This window comes from Phyllostomus discolor, chromosome 9 (assembly GCF_004126475.2).
Source record: "Phyllostomus discolor isolate MPI-MPIP mPhyDis1 chromosome 9, mPhyDis1.pri.v3, whole genome shotgun sequence".
Taxonomy (NCBI): Eukaryota; Metazoa; Chordata; class Mammalia; order Chiroptera; family Phyllostomidae; genus Phyllostomus; species Phyllostomus discolor.
This window is the reverse complement of record NC_040911.2, coordinates 89,104,751-89,128,010: the sequence shown is the minus strand read 5'-3', so window position 1 is coordinate 89,128,010 and position 23,260 is coordinate 89,104,751. Positions and strand designations below refer to the sequence as shown.

Genomic DNA, 23,260 nt, shown 5'->3' with positions numbered 1-23,260 from the left:
GGCCTTTAGTTCAGAGGCTGTCTCGCACCTAGTAGGCACTCGGTCAATCTCCCACCCCAGTTCTTGAAGGCGCTCACACTTTGATGATTTATAGGCTCACGAGGACAATCCCAGCCTCACCGGCTTGAAAAGACTGGAGAAGGGCTGCTGCGGTGGGCTGGAGCCCGGGCTCTGTCCACCACCCGGGCCCCGGTGCTCTCCTCGGCACATGGGCGGTGACAGTCTCCACGGGCCAGGGGCCAGGAGCCAGGAGCGGGGAGGGTTCGATGAGATGGTGCCTGTCGTGCTCAGGACAGAGCCGGGCACTTAGTTGTGCTAAACAAGGGGGCCGACACTGCGGTCGTTTCCGAGGGCTGGGTCTGCTGGACCTGTGTGATCTCAGAGTAGGTGCCTACTTTTCTGGGGCCTGCTTTCTCGTTTGTAAAACTGGGGGACTTCAAAGCATGCTTTCCCCCAGCCCTGTTGTTCCAGGGATACGCAGCGGTGATTTCGCCTTCCTCTGAAACCCATCTAATCTGCGTTCAGTGGGGTGCGGGGGTGAAGGGGGGGCAGGAAGCCCACCCACTTCCCAGCTAAGGAGAGCGAGGGCCCCGGTTGTCAGTGGTCAGCGGTCCCTTACCGCCCTGCCCACGCTGCCTCCCTGTCTGTTCAAGTTGTGGGGCTGGGGCAGGAAGGACCGGGCGGCCTGGGGCGAAGGGCCTGGGTCTGAACCCTCCGGGGAGCGGGGCTGAGTCTGCTCCGAGTGAAGGCAGGGCCTGAGGGTAGGTGGGCAGATTTATTGCAGCCATTCCTCTCCCCCTGCAGCGCCTGCTCCTAATGAAATTTTACAGCAGGTGGAAATGATACGACTCCGCCAGCCCTAAAAGCACTTCTATTTATTCATTAAAGATATTTATATACTGAGCAGCTCTCTCTGCAGGCCCCACCCGACTCCTGCTGGGCTGGCGAAGTTGCTCCCGGCCCTCCGTGCTGGGGGAGCCCAGGCCAGGGGCCCCTCCCTGCACTGGGACCGGTTGGCCATGCCCCGACAGGTCTCCAGTCCCCTTTCTGTGACCGCTGTCTGGTCCGGGTCCACAGTGCCAGTATCTCCTCCCTGGGAGGGCACACCAGCTTCTTCTTGGGTCTCCTGCTTCCTTCCACACTGCCCCTCCCCCAGCGCTGTCCTCCACTGAACAGAAAAGGGGATCTTTTCAAAAGCAGATCACATTTCTTCTGTGCTCGAAACTCCCCCGGGGCCCGCAAGACCTGCAAGATCTGGGCCCCCACCCACCTCTGCCTCACTCTCGGGTCCGGCCACAGTGGCTTCTCTGGGCTTTTTGCCGGAGAATGATGGTGCTGTCTCTGCCCCAGGACCTTTGCACCAGTGCCTCTGCTCAGAGCCCTCTCCTCCCAGCTCTCGGGCTGCCCTGCTCCTTGACATCACTCAGAGCTTAGCTCCAAGGCGCCTCATCGGAGCACTCCCCCACCCAGACCGCCCAGACTCAGGTTGTTCCCCCATTACCTAGTCTCCATCCTTGGCACGTGGACTGCTCCTACGTGACACCCAGGAGCCGTTCTGGGTGTGCTTACACGTTTACTAGTCTGTCCCTCGAGGGTGGAGGATGTGAGCTCCTCGGTGGCAGGGGGACGATGTCTGTTTTGCTCCCCGCACAGCTTACGGCGGTGTTCAGTATGCGATGTAGTGGAGATGAGCAAATGCCTAGGAGCCACAAGCCAGTCACAGGTACTGGTGCGTGTGGAGGTCTCCAGGCTGCCTCCTCAGAGCCCCCTTATGCAGTCCCCGAAGAACAGGGGTTCTGAGAGGGTGAGGGACGTGTCAGACCCACAGAGGCAGGGCTGGGAGCCCCGGTCCCCTGCCCACTTCGGCTCCCGTGTTTCCTGGCTGGGCCGGCTCCTGCGGAGCCAGGAGCCAGGTGGGAGCCTTCCTCACCTGCGGCCAGACCGGGGCCTCCCACTGTCCCTCCTCTGCCTTACAGGGGTTGTTGGCCTTGTCCTTGCTCAGCTGTCACCAGCCTATCTGGGGCCCGGGCACTTCCTGGACCACTCTGTAAGGCCAGGCCTTGATTTAGGGGTCAGAATCGCAGCTTCATCGCCCTTCAGCGAAACCTGTTTCCCCACCATCCGGGGACCAAAGTTGCCTGGGGGAAGCGGAGATGACTTGTCCTAGAGCAAGCTCTGTGACTCTGGACAACTAATGACCTCCAGCTTCTGGAAGGCACAGGCAATCACCGAGCATGTGGCTCCACCGTAACTGGGAGCTCCTTCGCCCCCGGCCTCGCTGGCCTCAGAGTAGGTGGGGCCTCCTCTGAGGTGACTGTGGAGGCCCCAGGTCCTCCCAGGCCCTGTGCTTCCTCCTGTCCCCACCCCTCTGCCCGTGCAGCCCCCTCTGTCTCGAGTGGCTCTCCGCCTCTTGTTCTTTGAGCTGCATCCTAAAGCCCCTGGGAGAGTCACCCAAATGCAGGTAGGGTGCAGGGCCCCATCTCTCCCCATCCTTCCTGCCAGGTTAGGGGACCTCCCTCAAAGTCGATGACTGCTCTCGTGATGCTGTGGTTGGCTGCTGTGGGGAGTTCAAACTGCATTTCATTCTGGGGTGCATGACCCCAGGTCCTAGCTCGGGGCCTGGCGCGGAGCAGGTGCTCAGCCAGCGGTTCCTGGGAGGCAGTGCCATCCACCGTGGGATGTGGAGAGTGGAGGGGAGTGCTGGGTGAGGATGGGCAGAGGCGGGGTGGATGGGGAGGTGGGCAAGGACCCTCACTGCTGGTGTGCTTGAGGGTGGCGCCTCCTCCTTATCGTTGCAGAGGGAAGGCCTCATCTTCCAGGTGCTTCGTGGACTTCCTTCTTCCCACAGGAGAGCAAACAAAACCACAGCCATGTGACTACGCAGCCTCAGCCTGGAAGCCCCAGGACCCCATGCAGGTGAGTAGTGAGCGGGCACCCAGATGGTGGGGGTGGGGCAGGGGCCCCACAGAGCGGGGATGCTTCTCCGGGGCTCCCAGCACAACCCCACCAAGAGCTGCTGCTTCGAGCGCGCCCTGCACTGACGGGGCATCCTGCACCCTGGCCGCCCTTTCCAGCCTCACCCGGGCCCCTTCTTCACGGTCAGGAGATGGGGTGACTCCGAGGTCAGGGGCGGGGGCTCTGGAACTCCGGTCCTCATGTCCCACTCCCAGCTCGGTCACTTTGAAAGCCTCAGAGCCTCTCCTCTCAGCCTGGTTTCGTGGTCGGTGAAGCGGGGTCGATGATGACAGTGCCTACACCTCGGAAATGAGGGCTAAATGAGCTAATTTGAGGAAAGTACTTAGCTCACAGGAAGGGCTCAACGAGTATTAGCTAACACGGCACACACCCGGTAAATCCATTCTTCTAGAACGCCACGTGGCTTCCCTCATCAGAGAGACACACGTGAAGGTGATGGACAGGATCCTCGGCTCCCACAGCAGAGGGGCCTCGGGGCAGGCGCCGACCCTGTGGGTGCGGGTGGCGCCCACCCACACGGGTGGCGGGAGGAGGGCGGCGGGACAGACTGTGTCGCTGTGGCACGCTCTCTCTGACTTAGCAATTCTGCTTGGGAATTTAAACTCACACATGTGTGAAATGGCATTCTGTACAAGGATGTTCACGGCAACATCGTAATAGCCCAAGATTGGAGACTGCCTGAACGTCCATTACCGTGATTAACTAAATTACGGCGCCGCTCTGCCACTGAGCCCGGCTCTTTGAGCCTCGGGGGGCTCCGGGCTGGGCAGGGGTAGTGTGAGGAGAGCGAGGCGAGGAGCAGAGGACATGACACGCCGTCCCCCGTGTTGAATGTGTATTGTAGTATGTCGACAACACGTAGGGCCATCTCCGAAAAGATGGGGCAGCTCAACGGCAGGGCTGTTTCTGGGGAGGGCACTGGGCAGCCGGGGGACACGGCCGGCAGGGAGAGCGCCACACCGGACACCCTTATGCACCTTCTGAAGCGGATGCCAAGGGCACGTGCCACCCAAGCAAGAGAAGGGTGACCCTGGGAAAGCTCGCCACTTCCTCAGCTCGGGCGGCACCAGCTGCATTCCCCGGGCACCCAGGGGCAAGGCAGGCCGAAGGAGGTGGCTCCGCATCAGCTCGGCTGCGGGGCGAGCTAATCTAATCAGGGAGTGTTCGCCCGTGGGGAAGTGAGTCTCATCTCCCTGTCGGCGCTAAATTGTCGCTCTTGGTAATGGCAGAAGGCGCCACCTGGGCACTGGTGCCACTGCGGAGGTGACTAAAGGGTGCCTTCCAGCTTCCCTGACAACATGTTCCCCCCACATGGAGAAGGATGCAGCCTGCATGCAAACCTCTCCCAATTAGACATGCCCATCTCGTCGCTGCCGAGTTCAGCGGAGCCGGCCACCACACACGGAGCCGCAAGCTGCAAAGGAGAAGGCAGACCAAATCCTCACTCCCCTCGTGCAGAATGCTGGCTGGTACTGCCGAGAGGCTATCTTTCTCCCGCGTTTGGAGAGGAGAGGCAGACAGCCCTGCTGGGAGGCAGCGCCCGGGCACCACGCAGCTGTGGACACAAAGGGGCCCCGGGTGAAGCGGAGAGCTTGGGAACCCGAGGGTGGCAGACACGGAAGGCAGTTCAGAGCCACACGGTGAGGGCCGTCCTACTGGAAGCCCGAGAAGCCCTCCCCGAGGCGCAGGTCTCAGTAGGCTGCAAGGGGCGGGGCTCCATCCCAGGAGCCCACGTCTCCTGATTCTTACTAAAACCATCTCTTAGCCCCGTGGGGGTGGGTCGTTAAAATTAGAGAGCGGGTTAGAAATTTCCCCTCTTCCTGTCTTCTTGGCTCCCGGACCCCTGAACAGTAACCCCTTCTGAACCTAAGGGACTGCAGCTCAGATTCTCCCGAGTCTCCCATCATGAAGCAACGGAAAGCAGACCACTTCCTCATTTGTCACGTGAAGGTGTGAGTTCAGACTTGCGTTTAGCACAGGGCCTTGCGGGTCAAACAAAATCCTAGGAGGCACCCCAGTGTATGAAGCGGGGCAAAACAGGGTGCCTGTGGTTAGTGTGTCCTGGAGCCCCGCCCACCCTCTCCCCCAGGCTGGCTTCTGGGGCGCTGGGGGGACGCCTGGGGTGCAGAGTGCCCCGCCGGGAACTGCTGGGCAGAACCCAGGACCAGTGAGCAGGTGACAGCAGTCACCTCCGGGGACAGGGAGGCCTAGGGGGCGGGGCACCTGAGGGGAGGCTCCTTGCTGTACACCTTTTTGTCGAATTTTGAACTTCTGTACCAGGTAGAAGCACTACCTGGTGAAAAACAAGTAACGTTTAAAACGAAAATACAGCTCAGGGACTGATGGTCTCTAAAGCAGCAACCTTTGTTCAAAAAGCCCGATTCCATAGGCTCCACCCAGACGTGCTTTATGCCGAGTGAATTCATTAAACCGCCTGTCCACAGCGAGCGGGGTGCGGCAGAGGGCAGAGCGGGACCGCGCAGGCGGACAGACCTCGCTCTGCCACTGACTGGCTACGGGACCCCGCGCAAGCCCCTCACCCTCCGAGGCCTCAGTCTCGGCTTCAGTAAATTGGGGATAATAGTGCCGGCAGGGCTGTTGCGCAGGTTAGACGGAATGGATGGAAAGTGAGTCGCATATGGCAGCTGTTCAATACACAGTAGCTATTACAGTTACAGGAAAGTGAAATAAAAAAATAACGAAATCCAAACTGCGGCCGCACGGCAATTCCCATTCTGTAATGGGCCCAGTAACACACTCCCGCTGCGTTCCCGCTGGAACGCTCGCCTCGCGGGGGGGGGGGGGGGGGGGGGGGGGGGGGGGGGACGGCGAGCCGTCTGCCTTCCCACGCCCGGCGCCGCCCCGGGAAGGCGGGGCCAGCCCAAGTCACTGTTCTATCAGCAGCAGAACCATGCTGGGCCCGCAGCTGTCGTCTTATCCAGAGTCCTCTCGGGTGGCTGCCCGGAGCCCTGTCCCTCGGGGGTCAATGAGAGGCGCGTTGCCGGCATCGGCCTTGGGCACAGCGCACAGTGTGTGGCGCCCCCATTGGCTGACCCCGGGCCAAATGTTTCACTGTGATGGAAGGCAGCTTTTCTACACCAGTGGTCCTTCTGCCTCCTCACTCGTGAGGACTCTGCTCTTGATGAATTAAATGTGCTAAAGGACCATGGACTTCTGTGAAGGAGGAGACCAACTTCCTCAAAACCCGCGTAAAATGGGTGAAATTGCAATTCTTTTGAAGCCGTGTATGTGAGTGGGAAGGCAAAGAACTCGCCATTTATAATGCGCCTACTGTGTGCTCGTCAGTGCCCTCTGCATGCTTAGACAAGTCCTCACACCTTCTTAAGCACCGAGTGGCTACGACCACCCCACTCTGCAGACGGAAGAGAAGTGAGACTCAGGAGGGCGGCATCGCTCATCCACATGGCCAGGGCTGGTGGACGGCACCGCTGGGACCTGGGCCCCAGGCCTGGCTACTCCCAAGTGCGGCCCCCATCCTGCCACAGGGGGCCACCTGGGAGCTTCACCTAATCCCAGCGCCTGGGCCGCCGAGATCCTGACTCCATCCTTCTGGGGGGGCCCAACAGCGAGGAACTGTTGAGCCCCGGGGTCCCCCCCAGCCCCCTGCCCCCCGCCCCCACCAGCAATGCTGATGCGGGTCGGCTGGGTCCAGTGGGTGGCCTCACAGCCATGAAAGCCTCCCCAGGGAGTATCCGTGCGAGTCCCCGCCTCCTGTGAGGCACTGGCTCTGGGTCAGGGCAAAAGCCCCAGGGGGGTCACTGGCAACGCCTCCCCCTTCCCCTCCCCCTTCTCGGCTGCAGCTGCGCCACAGGCAGCGCCACCAGAGGAGCCGCAGCGGCCACGCCCAGCCTCAGTTCCCTCACTGGCGGAGGGAGGTGGGCCACCCAGCGCCCCAGACGTGCCCGTGACAGCTGCTGTGAGCGTGAGGGCGAGTGTTGGAGGACCCTGCTCTGGTACAGAGAATGCCAGCCTGGGACTGAGAAAACTAGCTTTTATTCGTCTGAGAGTCAGGCGGAGCAGTGCGGAAGCCGGGAGGAGGGCCTGGAGAGTGTCCACGTCGTACGGGCCAGGGCGGGTCTAGAAGTTGTCCAGCAGGCCCAGGATGCGCTTCTGCTCGCTCTCCCGGAACTCCGGGCTCCGGCCGTCCCCGATGTTCTCCGCGTACTCTGGGGAGACAAACGGGGGTCAGGTGTGAACCGCGGCACGGGTCCATCGCGGCAGGGGCACGTCACCCCCTTCCCCAAATCCCAGCTCCCACGGAGGCGCGTGCTGTTCCGACGCCTTCTGCAGCCCCCAGAATGGCAGCTGCGCCACACTCCTTGATCTTGCCTTTGAGGGCTCACATTCCTCTCCCGGCCACACCTTTACTTGCTCTTTGCTCGCTTAACACACGTGTGGTGTGGGCACCCACTGTGGGCGGCGCTGTTCCTGACCAGTGGTCCGCAGAGCGTGGCCCGGACCAGCAGCCTCAGCATCACGCAGGAACTCGCTGGAGGGGCGACTTGGGGGCCCAGCGTCTGTCTGAACGAGGCCTCCCAGTGATGCTGGTGCTGCTCAAGCCCGAGCACCGCTGTCTGAGGCAGTGGGGCCAAAGTCATGACTGAAGGAGAGGAAAAGCTCCACTCTGGCAGAGCCCACGTTCTACTGGGGGAAACACACCAAAAAGTAAATAAACTACTAAGGGTGGCAGTCAGAAGACCTCACACATACGGGGAGATTTCATGAAAGAGCCGAAGGGGTGAGCAGCAGAGGGACACCCAGTACAGGGGGTGGGGGGGTTGGGGGGGATGGTGGGGAGCTTGCTCGGTCTGGAGCTCAGAGCCCAGGGCGGGGGCCGGCACAGATCCTGTGGGGACTGTGGCCGCTGTTCGGACGTCTCCATCACAGGCCTGACTTCCAGTTCGTCCTCGCCTGTGCTCTCACTCCCACTGGACTGGGGCTTCACCAAGGTCGGGGCTCTGCCTCGATTTCCACCGCGTCCCCCATTCCCAGCAGGGCCTGGCTGAGAGCCCGCTGTCAGTCAGTGTGGTGAGCAAGCAACAGGGCAGTGGTCAGGAGGACTGCTCGCAGCCTGCGACCCCAGCTCCTGGGCTGGAGCTGCCAGAGACAGAGCCAGGGAGACCGCCCTTGGAAGAGGCCTTTGCATAATAAAACATCTGCAGATCCCAATCTGCCCAAGCCCAGGGAGAGAGGGGAAGGTGTGCAACTCTCCCCCTCCCTCCTCGCTGGGGAAAGAATCTTGCTCCTGCCACTTCTTCATTTCTCCTCCTTCCTCTTTATTACTTTGGACATGTGCCGGAAAACGGAGTTTGGGATTCAGACCTGCCCAGCTGTGTGTCTCCCCCCCGAAATCACTCTCTTCTGTTAGGCCCATCCATCACCTCCAGCACAAGTGGCTGTGACGCCGCCTCGAGGGCCCCTAAAGGAGAGGGCTGGGTGATGGGAGGAAGGGGCAGCTGCGGGAAGGCTGCGGGGCTGCCGGTGAGTGGTATCTCTTACTCGCTTGTGAATGACCTCGCTGCTGCCCCAGGAGAAAGAGAAATGACCATTACAGCATTTAATGCCCCCAGAGGCATGATCTGGAAGCAAGAGGCTTAATGGATTGAACTAACACTTTGCTCTCCTAATGTACTCGCAGACCCCGGAGGGAGGGAAGTGGGGGAATGGTCTGGTCCTTTGGGGCAGTGATTTTCCAAGAACAGCCAGCCTCCCTGGAGGGACCTAATCTCTTTCTAGGTACACACGCAGTAGAGGTAACCGAAGTCTGCATAAACCTCCTTGTTGGATCACCCCTGCCAAGGCCTGAGGGGAAAACACCCGCCCTCCTAGCCCTCCTGTACACTGAGCACCAGAGCACTGTCCCGTCCCCGGTCCCCGGGGCCAGTCTCCCCCGCCGCTCCCTCCCTCCGGCTGCAGGGAGGGAGGGAACAAAGCCAGGGGGCCTGCTCTCCGGAAATGGGCTGTGAAGGGAGCCCGTGCAGTGTGTGTGTGTGTGTGTGTGTGTGGGGAGGGGGACGCCTCACACGCAGTGGAACGGAAACCAGCACGCAGTGAACACGGATGGGTGCCAGACACCTATATATGCCGTCTCATTTAATCTTCGCAGCGATTCACGTGAGGAAACTGAGATTTACTAGGGAGCCAGCGCGACCTGCCCACATGTGGAATGGCAGAGGAGCTGAAACTCAAACCCCAGAACACGAGTGAGTGGTGAAGGGGCCCGTGACAGCCGTCGGGGCTGGGCTGGTCTCCAAGGTGGCATGGCCTCACCTCCGTGACACCCGCCCCGCGTTTCCCGTCCTGTGGGGACAACCCCAGCGCTGCGAGCACTACGCAGCACCCGGCAGCGTGCAGCATCCGGCTGAGAAGCTAAGACTCGAGGGAAGGCCCCATGCAGAGGGGCCTCAGAGCGCTCACTGAGGGGCAGGTCGCTGGGGCCACGGCCTCTCGTGCCGGGTCGCCGCCTGTCGGAGCCGGCAGGGCCCCGTCGTGAGCCAGGCCCGGACGCAGCGGGACCAGCCCCCAGGGCTCCCCACTGCCCCGGCGGCTGGTATCCACATGCGCCTCACCTGCCCCTCACCCCCGACCCTTACCCTCCTCGTTCTCTGTTTCTGGATAGAATCGTATTTGGAGCAAATCTTGGTGGTACCAGCTACCTCTCGTTATTACAGCTGCTGCAGCAGTTTATAAATATTGAACAGGTTCCTCCCAGAGGTCTTAGGAAAGAGTTCTCTTTGCTGTGTGTGTGCGTGTGTGCGCGTGTGTCAGAGAGGAAGAGAGAAGGCAGAAAGAGATGCTGGGAGGGAGAACCGTGGGGCGGGGCGAGAGGAGAGGTGGGGAGTGGGAGAGGAAGAGGATGAGCAGGGCACACATCCACTGCCTCCTCCACGTCCCCACCATTTTCCAATAATAAAGGCTTTGAGGGAGCTGAGAAACAGGAAGCAGTGCTGAACGCATAAATATTAAAGCAAACTTTAGACAGCAGGTTTACTGTTCAGGCACGGAACACAAGCTGTTCTGTTTATGTTAGGTGGGGGGGGGAGGGCACCTGGGCTGGCAGAGACCTGTCTTCCAGGGCAGGGCCGGGGCCCCGTGCTCACCGGCCAGGTGCAGATCACCGACCCTGAAACCAAAATGCCCGCTCTTTAAAAAAACGCAGGAGGGAGAGGGAGGGGAGAGATGGGGAATCCCAATGCTTTCATCCCGAAACACTTGAAGACACAGAAATAATCACAAAAGAGAAACTGAGAAGGGAAAGGCCTCGGGTCTCACGGAGACTCCCTCACTAAAGGATGGATGGGAGGGTGTGATGTCACCGCTGCCCAGAGGAGGGCACTTCCCTGGGGCGAAGGAGCAGGAGTTCCCAGGAGACAGCACTCAAGTGAAAGCACTTCCAGAGGAAGGAAACCGCCCTTTGCTCACCATGTGAACAGGGCCCTGGTCTCTGAGTCCCAAGGACACTTCAGCTGGGTGGAGAAGCATCCCCTCCCCTCCGACCCCTAACCAGGCCCCAGGGAGTCTGGGCCGAGCGCAGGGCCTGTCCGCATCTGAGCCCAGGCTGCTGCCAGCCGCAGGCCACCGGATTCGGCCCAGGAAGGGCGGGCAGGGTCTCCATTTACTGAGCACGTACTCTGTCCCTGGTGCCCGAATGCACGTCCACCTGAGCCTTCCCGAGGGGCACCTTCCCTTCAGGTCTGGTTCTCACAGAGGAGGAAACCCAGGCTCCGACACGTTACCCCAGCTCGCCCAAAGCTACAGAGAGCCGGGATTCACGCTGCCCTGAGCTGCCCCGTTCTGCTTACCGGGGGGTTAGCCCGAGACCAACCAGTCGAGGAAGCTGGCATCACCAGGCAGGCACTATGTGTGGCATCGGGCAGTGCCTTCCACACTCTACCCCCCCCACCCCACCCGGCCAATTCCCACAGCATCCTTCTGAGGCGAGAATCCCATCTTAGGGGCGAAGGGCCTGTGGCTCAGAGAGGGGAAGCGGCTGCCTAAGGTGAGCGCACAGGCCTTCCTCCGGCCCTGGTGGCCACCGCAGCCACGACCTGGCACAAACCATGCACACGCCAACACGTGTCGAAAGACAAACGCTGCCAGCTTCTGCAGCTCTGAAACCACGGAGGAAAAGCACAGGCTACCGAGAGCCCCAAACCAATATGGAAATACGTGTTTACGAGCTTCTCAGAGACTTCAAGCCATAGAGAACACAAGCAAGTCCAAGGGCCAGGAGCCAGTTTCTGCAAGCACGTGGAAGTCTGGCTCAGTCTTGCTGCCGCTGGCGAAGGGGCCTGGAGCCGGCCGCCCCCCAGGCTTCCCTCCGCAAAGCAGCGCAGCACCCACCTCGCCTCCCCGCGGCTTTCCCCGGCGACTGAAAGCACTTAAGAGACTCGCCGGTGGCCTCCATGGTGACTCTGGCACAAGAATCTATAGTGAAAAGTATTCCCGGGTCCCAGCTCCTCCTCCATGTCTAAGGAGATGACCACTCAACCTCTGCGTCTGCCAGCGGGGTCCTTCACCTGCTTGGAGAAGCCACCCCCTTACTCAGCCACCAACTTCACAGAGACAGAAGGTTCCGGGTGGCTGCGGGGGCTGGGGGAGGCCGGGAGGGGGCGAGAGGGAGCGTGGGTAGAGCTGCAGGTCTGTGAGGTAAGGGTGAGTCGTGTGGGCAGACGGTGGTGGTGATGGTGCTGGCTGCAACGGTTGAAGCGGTGCATCTCATGGAGACGAATTTCACCACAATTAAAATAGAGAAAGCAAGCGCCTCCTCTGGGCAGCACTCAAAGCTCCCTTTAATCTCCAGCAGAACCGACTGTGCCTTCTTGGTTCCCACTGCAGTCTGAGCGCTGGCTCGTCGCTTTGCTTCGTGCTGGGGTTAGTTATTTCTCCCGAGACGGGACTGTACTCCCCGGGACAGGGTCTCCTACATGTCTCATTTGCGTGTTAGGTGCCCACCTAGCCCCCCGAGATGCCAAGTGGGTGTTCCGTAAAGGTACACGCCCTGGCTTTCCTTTCTTCAAAGGCTGTAGGAGTGCAGCAGCCGACGACACAGTCAGGGCATCCTTCCTGCCAGACGGACCAAGGCTGTGTGTGGACTTGACCCTGGACCCAGTGTCTGACACTAAGAGTGACTTGGGTAATGGCCCTGCCTCCCCTGAGCCTCTGGGTCTTGGTTTCCCTACCTGCAGAGTAGAAGTTGTGATCCTGCTTTTTGGGGCTACTGTGAGAACCAGAGAATATACGTTAAAAGCCTGGCACAGAGGGTGTGCTCAGGAGTGGCCACTCCACCTATTGTGAATCTGCATTTCCAGAACGCTCAAAAAAGCCTGAAGCCCCACCCCGGCATGCACTCGCAGTGAGCACTAACTGCGCCAGCCACGGGCCAGGCACCAGGAGAGGACAGGCAGGAACACTGTCACTGCCCTTGCGGAGCACACGGTCTGACCTGCCCTTTGAGAGCAAAGACAGTGCTGGCCCTACGTGGGCACCGCAGCCTCAGTCCCGGAGCTGCTACCAGTCCCAGGGAGGGCAGGTCTTCGGGAACACCGAGTAAGCAGTCGGCATAGAGAGGGGCTTTAATGAGCCATCAATTATTGCCGGTTCCCCTGGCACCCCCAACAGAAGAGGAGGAAGAAAATCCCCAGGGAGGGGACCCAACTATAATAGGAAAAGGCCCCTGCTGGGCTTGCCTCATCAGCGTTTTCCTGGGACCTCAAGGGATACATCAGCTGTCATCCTGCCAGCAAAACTTAGGAAATATATAGGCCATAAAATCAAAGAAAGAAGCTTGCATCTAATTAGTATGTTAAAAAAAAAAAAAAGGAAGCAACCCAAACTGAAAAACAAAATTAAAATCAAAGAGGACAGACTGATGAGCTGGTTTCTTTACGAGGCTCTTTGTGTGTGTGCTCTGTGATGGAAGGAAGAGTGGAGGAAGGGGGGCAGGGACAGACGGCTTTTTGAGAGCTGGGCCTGAGCACGGCCCAGCCCCCAACCCCACGGCAGCCTCACCCTTTTTTCTGCCTCACTGCTGCCCTGCGGGTGCTCCCGGCACCTGCTCAGAGGCCACCGAGAGGCAGCCATGTGCGCGGATCCACCACGCAACACTGCAGGCAGATGGGCTCCCCCCCAGGCAGGTGTGAGCCAGGCAGGGGCGTGCAGGGTCGGGAACTCTTACCTTTCATCTGGAGCCTTTCATTTGGAGAGAACTTTTTAATTTTTTTGGAAGATTTTATTTATTTATTTTTAGAAAGAGAGGAAGGGAGGGAGAAACACTGGTGTGCAAGGGATACATCCATTGGTTGCCTCTTGCACGCCCCCAGCTGGGGACCTGGCCTGCAACCCAGGCATGTGCCCTGGCTGGGAATCAAACTGGCGACCTTTGGGTTCACAGGCCAGCACTCAAGCCACTGAGCCACACTGGCCAGGGCTAGAGAACTTTCTTTTTTTTACTGATCAGTGTCCTGTGGGCGCCTCTTTGACCTGGGCAATGGCATCCAATCTCTGGGTTGAAATATCACCCCCACACTAATGACTCTGAGCTGCCCAAACTGGCATCTCTCCTGCGCCCCAGTGAGGACGCCCACTGCCTTCCGCTGCAGTCACTGCCCGGCGCCCAAGCTCACCGTGCACCCGACAGAACTCGAGGGCCCTGCCCAGCACACTCCCCACCCCGCCCAGCGCTCCAGCCTCCGCATCCACGCCCGGCCCCCGCTGCTGCGGCCAGAGTCCTGTGAAGGCGCGGACGTGCCCTGGGATTCCACGGGATGGCCTGTGCCTCCACCGCTGCCCCTTCCTCCTCCCCGGCACACTGTTCATCGTGCCCACACAGCGCTCATCGCGTTGTAACTACTTCAGAGAATCCTTCCCCATTAGACTGGGAACGCCTCAAGGACAGGGTTCTTGCCTACTCTTCGTTGCATCTCTACTACCGGACACAGAGCCGACGCCCAGCAATGCTCGCCGAGTGGCTGAGTGGCCGTGGAGATGTGTGTCTCACTTGCATCATGACCGGTCAGGTGCCCATCTAGGTCCCCCAGGAGGCTGGGAACTTGGGGAGGTTGGGTGCTGAGTGGTACCTTAGAAGCCAGTGTGTAGCACTGCTCGCCTGGGGAGGGTCTCAGTAAACATTTGCCAGTTTAAATTCGCTCAGGGTGAGGGTTTAATTCAACAATGTGTACAGTGTTCACTGGTTCCCACTGTGTGCCTGGCACGGCCCTACGTGCTGAGAAGACATGGTGAACGAGCCAGACAATGTCCCTACATCGGGGAGCCTGCATTCTCATGTACAAGACACACAAAGTGGGTAAACAAAGACATAAATAAAAACAATCACAGACCGTGGTAAGGGCTAGGAAGAAAATACACTGGGTGCTGTGATGGGAGTAACATATGGAGAGAAGTGGAAGGATTCAAGATGGAGCGTGGAGGCAGCACTGGCAGCTACTAGCGGGCTGGCCGAGAAGGGTGACGGGGAGGAACCACAGGGCTGGACCCCGTCCAGAGGGCTGGGTCTGTGGGTCTGGGCAGAGGAGGGAACGGAGGTCACAGGAGAGAGGAACAAGAGAGGGGGACTGAGCACGACTTCTGTGCAGGCCGCTCACCGGCTCGCGTGCTTGCCCAGACGCTCAGTCGGCAAGCCAGCACTCGGCATCAGGGACGGGCCGGCACGTTGCTAGGCACCGGGGGAACAAACCCTGATGGGAGGGAGACAGAGGCAGGCCACAGCGGAGAACTCTGAATAAGCGAAGGCGTCGGTGTTACACGTGTCAGGGTTTCCGAAAGAAAAGCCCACTCACTACGTGTCAGTGCCCATTAAGAACACTTTTTCTTTCTCAGGAGATCACTGTTTTGATTGCAGGGACAGAGGTGTACGGAGAAGCCTGAATGCAAGCGAGCAGAGCTAGGAGTAGTAAAAAGTTCTAATTGAACGTGTGGGTGTAAAAAGCAAATGGCATTTAAAGGCTGGAGTTGCAAATCACTACAGCTACACCCCCGGGAGGAGGCGGCATGACACCGAGCAGTTAATTCGTGTGAGTGTGACACCGAGAGCGAGACGGCAGCACCCAGGGTGCCGCCGCGGAAGGCACGATCCCGGGCTAGGCTCATGAGGGGTTCTCCCTTTCTCCTCTCTCTGAGAGAGGAGCCCACAGACCCCAGCAGCCCACGCACTCCACCTGCAAATCAGGTGCTGCCCAGCCACCATCTCCGCCTGCCTGGGAGGGCCGTGCTGACCACGTGATTCCTGGTTCCCAGGCCAGGCCTGCACTGCCACTGTCCCTACCTTCTGGAAGGTCCTTGTCCTGGCCTCTAAGACCCAGCTCAGTGCTGCTCCTCTCCTAGGGCCTCCCGTGGGATTTTAGCCACGCCTCACTTACAATGATGATGGTGATAATTATCACCACAATATTTCATAAACCTCATCACTAACATTTACTGAGAAGTTACTAAGGGTCAGATATTTTCCACATACCACCTCATTTAATCCTCTCGCCCATTTTCTGAGGTCACAGAGCAACTGGGTGACTTGCCCAAGGTAACCTGGTTCCGGGCTCTCAACTTCCCTCCACACCTATCTGCACCTTCGCCTCCCGCCTGCGACGGGAGTTCTAAGCCACTTACGGGCAAAGGCTCTGCATACACACAGCCTAGTCCCTCACCTCAGAAATGGGCAGAACAAGGGCCAGAGAGAGAAAGTGATTTGCCTGCCATCACTCAGTCCATCCTGACTCTCTCCTAAACCTGGCGTTATGGGTACTATACATACAGTCCGACACGGCCTCCCTCCGCCGTGTGCCCTGGTCTGTGCTAAGTGGCCCGAGGGTAGAGATGCGTCTCGGCACTCGGCTCAGGTGCTGGGCTCAGGCCCCCTGAGAGCTCCCGGTGACCCAGGGCTTGCTCACTGACTGGAGGGCCCTCGGGAGCCACGGCAGCTGGGTCAGGGCCAGCCAAAGACGCTACAGCGTTTGAGGGACTTGCCAGGGCAGGTGCGGGAGAAGGGAAAACTTGCCTGACTGAGCCAGGCACCAGACTGGATGCTCTTATAAGTGTCTCGTGAACCTTTGCAAAATCTCTGCTAGGCCACGCTCACACAGCCGGGGGCAGGCGCAGCTCAGGCCGGGAGGCAGGTGTGCTCTTCCTCCCTTACCACAACGCCCGAATTCACGGCCTTCCGGCCCGCACAACTCCAGTATCTCCCGTTACTTCCTTGTCTTTACCCCCTTAGAAAGCAATCTCCTTCTACCACATGCAGTTTGAAACTAAATTTTTTGTTTCTTTCGAAAGCACCACCTGATTCCCCAAAGCCCCAGACACAAGCAAGGCCAACTCACCCTTGATGATGTGCCTCACAATTTTGATGGAGCTTCCTCTCATGTTCAGGATCTGGTGAACCCTCTGACGAATCTAGTAGGGAGGGGGAGTGGGGAGTGAAAGGAAAAGTATCACTTGTCTCGGCAGACACCTGACTACACCATAGTGAAAGCATTCACCTCACTCCCATCCCTCAAAAAGGGGGCCCACTTGAAGTGAAGGAATTCAAGGACAGTGTGATCCACTGCTTTCTCTGAAAGCCTCTACCTAAGCCGGTGGCAAGGGAGGAGGCGGGGACAGACAGGCCGGTCCAGGGGAAGCGCCCCCTACCTGGGGGACGTTGGCATTGCAGATCTCCGCCATGATGTAGCAGATGTGCTGGAGCACGAAGAGCCCCGCATCCAGGCGCCGCAGGTAGAACTCATCCTCAATGTCGCTGTCTATGATTTCCCCACGCCGGACCATGTCCTAGACGTGAACGAGTATTTGGAAGCAGTCAGCAGAGTGGGGAGAACAGGCTTCTAGTCTACCCGTGATACCCCCAAGACTAGTGGCTCCAACAACAAAGCAACAAAAGAAAACCACTCCACCTTGATTTATCTCCTATTATTCAATATCTTCCTTATGTTCTTATTGTTAATGGAGACGAGGCACCCAGGGAGGAAAGAGTAGTCTTTTTTTTTTCCTATATGAGTCAAGACCAAAATGATCTCATGCGAAAGTTTCACTTAAAAAAAAAAATAAGCTGACAGGGTCACAAATCTAAGCTACTTATCTGCTTCCACTCATTCTTTACTTTTTGGTTCTGGCCTCCGCAAACAACCTCTCTACAAGAGACACTTAGCTCTCTTCCAAATCAGCCTACACCCGGGGAAGAGGGTCCCCTTCCTCCACAGGTCTGTCTCGGAACCCGGTGAAGCCGATGGCACGTGCGCCCAGCTTCTGTCTGTGTGTCACTCTGGGCTTCCGTTCTATCCGATGCAAATGCCGCCAACCTTTCCGGTTCACTTCCTAAGCCCACTGGGGCTCCTAATTCAGGCCAGAGCCCCAGTAAGTGACTCGAGTCTCTTCCTGAATCATTGAAACCCCAGACCTGTCAGACTTGCCGTCTCCATCTTTTCCTCTCCAGTCCACTCAGTTTCTTAAAGCTTTATTGAGACGCAATTCACACACCAGGCGATTCACCCACTTAAAGTGTATCATTTAATGGCTATTAGTATATTCAGAGCTGTGCAGCCATCACCGCGATGAAACATCGCCATCGCCCCTTCCGCCCCCACTGGAGCCCCTCATCGCCACCCCTGCCAAGAGAGCCCTTCCTGCGGATTCTGGGGTATCTCTCAAGCCAACACTGTTTTCAAGCAACCTCTGCCTCAGAGCCCTTCCTGACTATTTAAGGCTAACGATGCCCCCCTTCCAAAACTCCCAAGCGCACTCGACGAGCTGCTTCGCGGCGTGACCTGTCCTTGCGCATCACACGCACAGCGATCTCAGCCATCGTCGGCTCCCCATTTCTGCGCCCCCCTCTACCTCCCAAGGCTAGACTGTGCGCTCTGTGAGAGCAGGCACTGACTTTGCCCTGGTGCTCCCAGCTCAGTCGCACCCCCGCCGGAAGGAAGGACAGGGAAAAGATGTCTCTGTGTGGGGCCCCAAGCTCTCGGAAGAGCTGAGTGAGGGAGCTGCTCCGCACGACCTGCAGACCTGCAGACTCCCCAGGACGGCAGGCGATCACTGCGTGCATGCGAGCTTCCGATGACAACAGTCCATTTTTTAATGGACTGTTCCATTTCTTAACCCTGCCAGTGGTTTTACGGCCGTGGTTCCCTCTGACAACTCGGGCTCGTGTCGCTGGCGGCAGCCCTGGGGACTCTGCTCTCCACTCTTCCAAACTCGAAGGACTTACCACGATGGCCATCAATCTCCAACAAGAATCCTTCAGAGACTATTTAGACGCAGATAATGCACTTTTTTATTTGCCCAGGGGGCCAGCCCGCAGCAACACAAGGCTACTTTTCATCCCGCTCCTGAGGGCCTCTGTCTAGGAGGTGAAGGCGGGCTGCGGGCTCGCCAGGCTCTGCCCTGCCTGACAGATCCCAGCCTCCAATCCCGGACTTCATTTAGTAGCCAATTCCCTGGTAATCTGGTCATGGCATTAGTGTTCACAACGCAGTCACAACGGAGGCTTGTGCGGCAGCGCCGGACTGATGTCCAAGGAGTTTAAAAACAGAAGAGCCTCTTTAGTTTCTCATTCACGCACAACCACGACTTCCTGCTCAAGAATGCCGGCGTGTTCGGCAGCTTGGGCGCCGGAAGGAAAATCACTGCCGACTTCCACTCATGCAAAAAGCATTTGCTGCTAACACTTTACATTTCTGTAATGTCGTAGCGTTTAAGTGCTATTATATATGTGGTCCTTACTACCAAATTTAAAGAGAGCAGAAAAGGGATTGTTAATCCCATTGTGCAAATTAGAATCTAAGGCACACAGAGGTTAAGTAAATGGCTCATAATTACAGAACCATCAGTTGCCAGAACATGGACTCCCTGGCGACAGGAAGCCGGTCTGATTCCCTCAGAGGTGAAAATGAGTGAGTGACGCAAGCGTTCAGGTCCCCGCCCTGCTTAGTGCCTGGTGGCCAGGACGCCATTCTACGGTCGAGTGAAGGTAGGAAGAGGAGGAGCACGGAGGAAGGGAGGTGTCTTGGTCTTCATCACCAAGGAGCTGAATGTCTGTCTGGGGAGGCCACGGGGACACAGGCAATGACCCAGAAGTAAAGGGTTACATACAGTGTGCCCACAAGTTACAAATAATTCCAAGTGGCGGGTGCTGAGCAGGACTGGTTAAGATGTTAGGGCATCTGGGAAGAGGGGACTTTAGGGTAAAGTTTCAAGGCTGCTGATCGGCAGACACAGCAGGACGAACGCGTTGACAGTGAAGGCCTTCCCGAGGTCTGAGGCTCTCTTTGGGACATGCCTCCCGCCGTCCTTCATCTCTGCTCACTAGTCCCACCCATGCACGCGGCACAAGCAGGCGTGCCCTCCCTGTCCTGGTCTCCTTGCCTTTGATTGTGACGTTGGTGTTCTCCCCCACCCCACCTCCGCTGGCCCCCAATCTCTACCATAATATAAAGTCTAAAATGTGATATTCCTTACAAAACTTTTCCTGCGATCTTTGAAAACTTTTCAAAGGTTTCCAACTAAATGTGATTTTTTCAGCTCTTAAAACTCCCAAGCCTTGGACTGGTACCTCTTTCACGGCACCCCCCGAGGCTGCCCTGTGACAACTGTCATTCAGACGCGCGCCTCTTTCCTGTGCTGGTCCCGGAAACAAGGGTTGTGCCTCACCCACACCTGTACTCTGGAAGCACCCTACATGCTGGTGTTGTGTAGTCGGCTCCTGGAAAGCCTTTGTTAAACAGGATTCACAGGGGAAGTTAAGCGCCATTTAATGAGCTGTGTGTGCGGACTCCAGTGCATGAGGCAGAAGACGAAGCATCGGGAAACCGTGAGGGACGGTGCCTTTGAAGCCAGCTGGTGGGTGGCTGGAATGCTGGCCAGAGGAGGGAGAGGTGACGGGAGCGGACTGCACTCACTGCTCAGGAAACCGTCACGAACAGGAACGTGCGGCCGCCTGTGTGATGGACACACGGCTTGAGCACTGAGAGGCAGGCAGAGGCCACGATGTCGATCGATGTGAGAGGCAGGTAAGAGGGGGAGGAGGAGAGGGGGAGGGGCTGAAACCCTCAGCGGTCTGCACACGGGGGAACTGGGAGTGGGACACACTCACTCACCTACCCGGGACCTGACTCTGGCCCAGGTACTATGCACCGGGCCGGGAGCAGCAAAGACAAATAGAGCCGTCCACACAAGCAGGGAGATTACAGTCTAATGAGGTTAACAAGTGTGAACAAACTGTTTCTTAAAAATGCAGTAACGGCTGTTATAAAGGTCTCCTCAAACTGTACTGAGTGCTGTGGGAACCCACGAGAAGGGCAGCCCGAGTCTGTCTGGAGAAGTCAGGCCAGTTCAGGGGAAATGTAACATTTGAGCTGGATGCTAAAGGGGTTTGAAAGCTAGAGAGCATCCCATGCAGAGGAGTAACAGCATGAAAACGGCATAGAGAAGTCAAGTTGTCCAGGGTAGGCGAGAACAACAACGCAGTATCGCTATCATTGAGAGAGGGGAAAAAACCCAAAATATACATGTATACACACATGCATGATTATCAGATTCTAGCTATCAACAGATAATATTATTTTTTTCTTTACAATTTTTTCCTTTCTTTTATTGATTCTAGAGAGAGGGGAAGGGAGGGAGAAAGAGAAGGAGAGAAACACTGACTGGTTGTCTCTTGCATGCACCTTCACTGGGGACTGAACTCGCAACCCAGGCACATGCCCTGACGGGCATCAAACCGGCCACCTTTCGGTTTGCAGGACCACAGCCAACCAACTGAATCACACCGGCCAGGGCACATTAATTGTGACTGATTACTACATACTGGGCATTGTGCAAGGCAGCCTGAGTAACAACCACTGCTACCACCACCTATCTACCTAGGAGGGGCAGCCAGTGCTCACTGAGGGCTTGTTAAGTGCTTTGTGTGTATTCACTCCTTCTCACACGTACTGGGAGGCAAGGATTACTATCCCCATTTAGATGAGGACACTGACTCAGGCAGAGCGACCTCCCCAAGGCTGGTGGGTGGCAGGCCTGGGGTTCAACCCGAGTCTGTGCTGTTTTCCCACGGCCGCGTTTGCGCAGGGACAGACTTCAGAGCTGTCCAGAGAACGAGGAAGATGCTCAGCAGGAGTGGTAGAAAGGCTCAAGAATGGAGCTCGGTGAAATTAAGTTTCTCAGTTAGGTCAGAAATGCCCCTGGTGATTTTTCCTTTCTCACACTCTTCCCCACAATCTGATTTCCTTTTACCTAGGCACACACATACCCTCCCTTCCAGTTTCTCTAAATACTGTCATTCACAAAGGATGGACCCAAGAGAGCAATGCGAAACCCCATTTTCCCTCTTTCTTCAGAACTTCAACACTCTGACAGTGTTCAGTTCAACATTCTACTTTTAGACACACGGCCGCAGGATTTGAAAGTGAAATTTTCAAATGTAGATCTGAGATACAACTATAGCTCATCTCCGAGAAAGGCATCCTTGCCGCTGCGTTGAACACGCGCAGAAATGAAGCAGAGATTGGTTTCTAAGACAAAGTCGCCGCCCTGACAGTTTCAGAAGCATCCCAGGAACCGACACACAGAGAAGGTGACTGCTGTCAGGACGGCACCTTATCTAGCTGGTGACGACTCTGCCACCGGAACGTTTACTGTTGAGTGCACTCGGGGACGTGGAATGCAAGTGTGCGCTCCGAGCTTAAAGGGAAATATTCAAGCAGCAGTGTAGTTACGTATCACTCTGATGGAAAATAAGAAACCCTGGCTGCAAACTAAAGCATCGCAGGTTCGATTCCCAGTCAGGGCACATGCCTGGGTTGCAGGCCGAGGCCCCCAGCAACCACACATTGATGTTTCTCTCTCTTTCTCCCTCCCTTCCCTCTCTAAATATTAATAAATAAAATCTTTTTTAAAATCTTAAAAAAAAAAGAAACCCCGAGGACGGTTCTTTTAGGAACATCTTCTCAAGTTTTGGCCTGTTTTAAAAAGAAGTGGGATGGCACGTCGCCTTTATTATCCACTCCTGCTGTTGCTACATGTGGACAGGGTCAGCTTGTAAATGGATTAATAAATTGATCTTGGGATAAGGACCCGACACGGCTCTTCGGGCATCTGTGTGTGCGAAAGCAGAACTAGACACCTGGAAAGACTCCTAAGGGTGTCTGAAGCCCCAGAATGGCTGCCAGCACAACTCAAATCACCATCATCTAGCTAGGACTTAGTCTTTGGAGAAGTAACGTTACAGTAACATAGAAGTGCTAGCAATTAAAAAAGTAAATCATCACGAACTTCTCTCCACCCCATGACTTCCCTTATAAAAGGCTCCAGAAGGACGAAAGGAGCCTGCTCCAGACACTGACGGCTGTGCACTGGCAACATGCCAGCAGGCTCGCCCCACTAGTGGTGGGGGAACGAAGTCATGCCCAGCTGGCCGGAGAGAGACATTCCAGAAGTGACTAGGCAAAGACCCGAGTGAATGAAGCCAGCCGGCCCACGCACAGGTCAGACCTGCAGCCCGAGCCCCTCAGCACAGGGCACTGAACTGACAGGCCACGAACACTCATTCTAAGGAAGGTATCCAACCTCCTTTGCCTTCTTTGACACTCAGGAGACCCTCTGATAGCACGAGAAGCCTGTACGTTAGGTATCAGGACTTTTCTGAACTATGACGTATGAATTCTATAAACAAGTTTCTCTGTCAAGGTGGGACAGGGCACCAAGCAAATGACCTCAGCTCTCATACTAACTTACTAGTGTCCTTAGGCGTCATTTAACTTTTCTTGTCCTTAGCTTCTTTGCTTGGAAATAAGAAGCCTGATTTGGCTGAGGGAAGAGAGAGAGCGTTCATTCTGAAGGTCAAGTCTAACCTAAGTAATGGCTGTAGAGTACCACATTGGAAAAGGGTTGAGATGTTGAGTCGAACAATTAAGTCAGTTAGCAATGTCCGCCCTGGCTGCAGGGTGGGGAGTGGTGGTGAGCTTCCCCTTTGTCCTCCTTGACCTGGTGCTCTTGAACTTCCCTCTTAGCTTTGATAACCTGTGATAAATCTAGGACGGAAGCACCTTCATAACCGAATGTAATCGATTTCTGCCTGTATACAGGTATATGGCTAGACTGACACTGCTGATGGACAGTGCCCCCAGGCCATCAGAAGACCCACTATGACACAGGTGGCAAACACAAGGCCCTCCACCTTGTTTTATCCCGCTCGGCCCCTTGTTTCTACCCACAGGCAGCGCTGAGCTCTCGCTGAACTGTCAAGGAGCAGTTACAT

General features: G+C 57.0%; 1 protein-coding gene across 2 annotated transcripts in view; it reads right to left on the bottom strand.

The window, feature by feature from the left end:
- Positions 1-6,971: 6,971 nt before the first annotated feature.
- The window catches only part of CTNNBL1 (catenin beta like 1), a 151,871-nt gene continuing 135,582 nt past the window's right edge, over positions 6,972-23,260 (bottom strand). The window contains exons 14-16 of one of the 2 annotated variants that reach the window (XM_028524505.2): positions 16,639-16,776; positions 16,329-16,401; positions 6,972-7,163 (exon numbers count right to left, since the gene is read on the bottom strand). In XM_028524505.2, coding sequence (XP_028380306.1) covers positions 7,075-7,163; positions 16,329-16,401; positions 16,639-16,776 — 300 coding nt within the window. In that variant the 3' untranslated portion in view covers positions 6,972-7,074. The remainder of the gene's footprint in view (positions 7,164-16,328; positions 16,402-16,638; positions 16,777-23,260) is intronic. The other variant, XM_036009813.1, reaches the window with a different exon arrangement.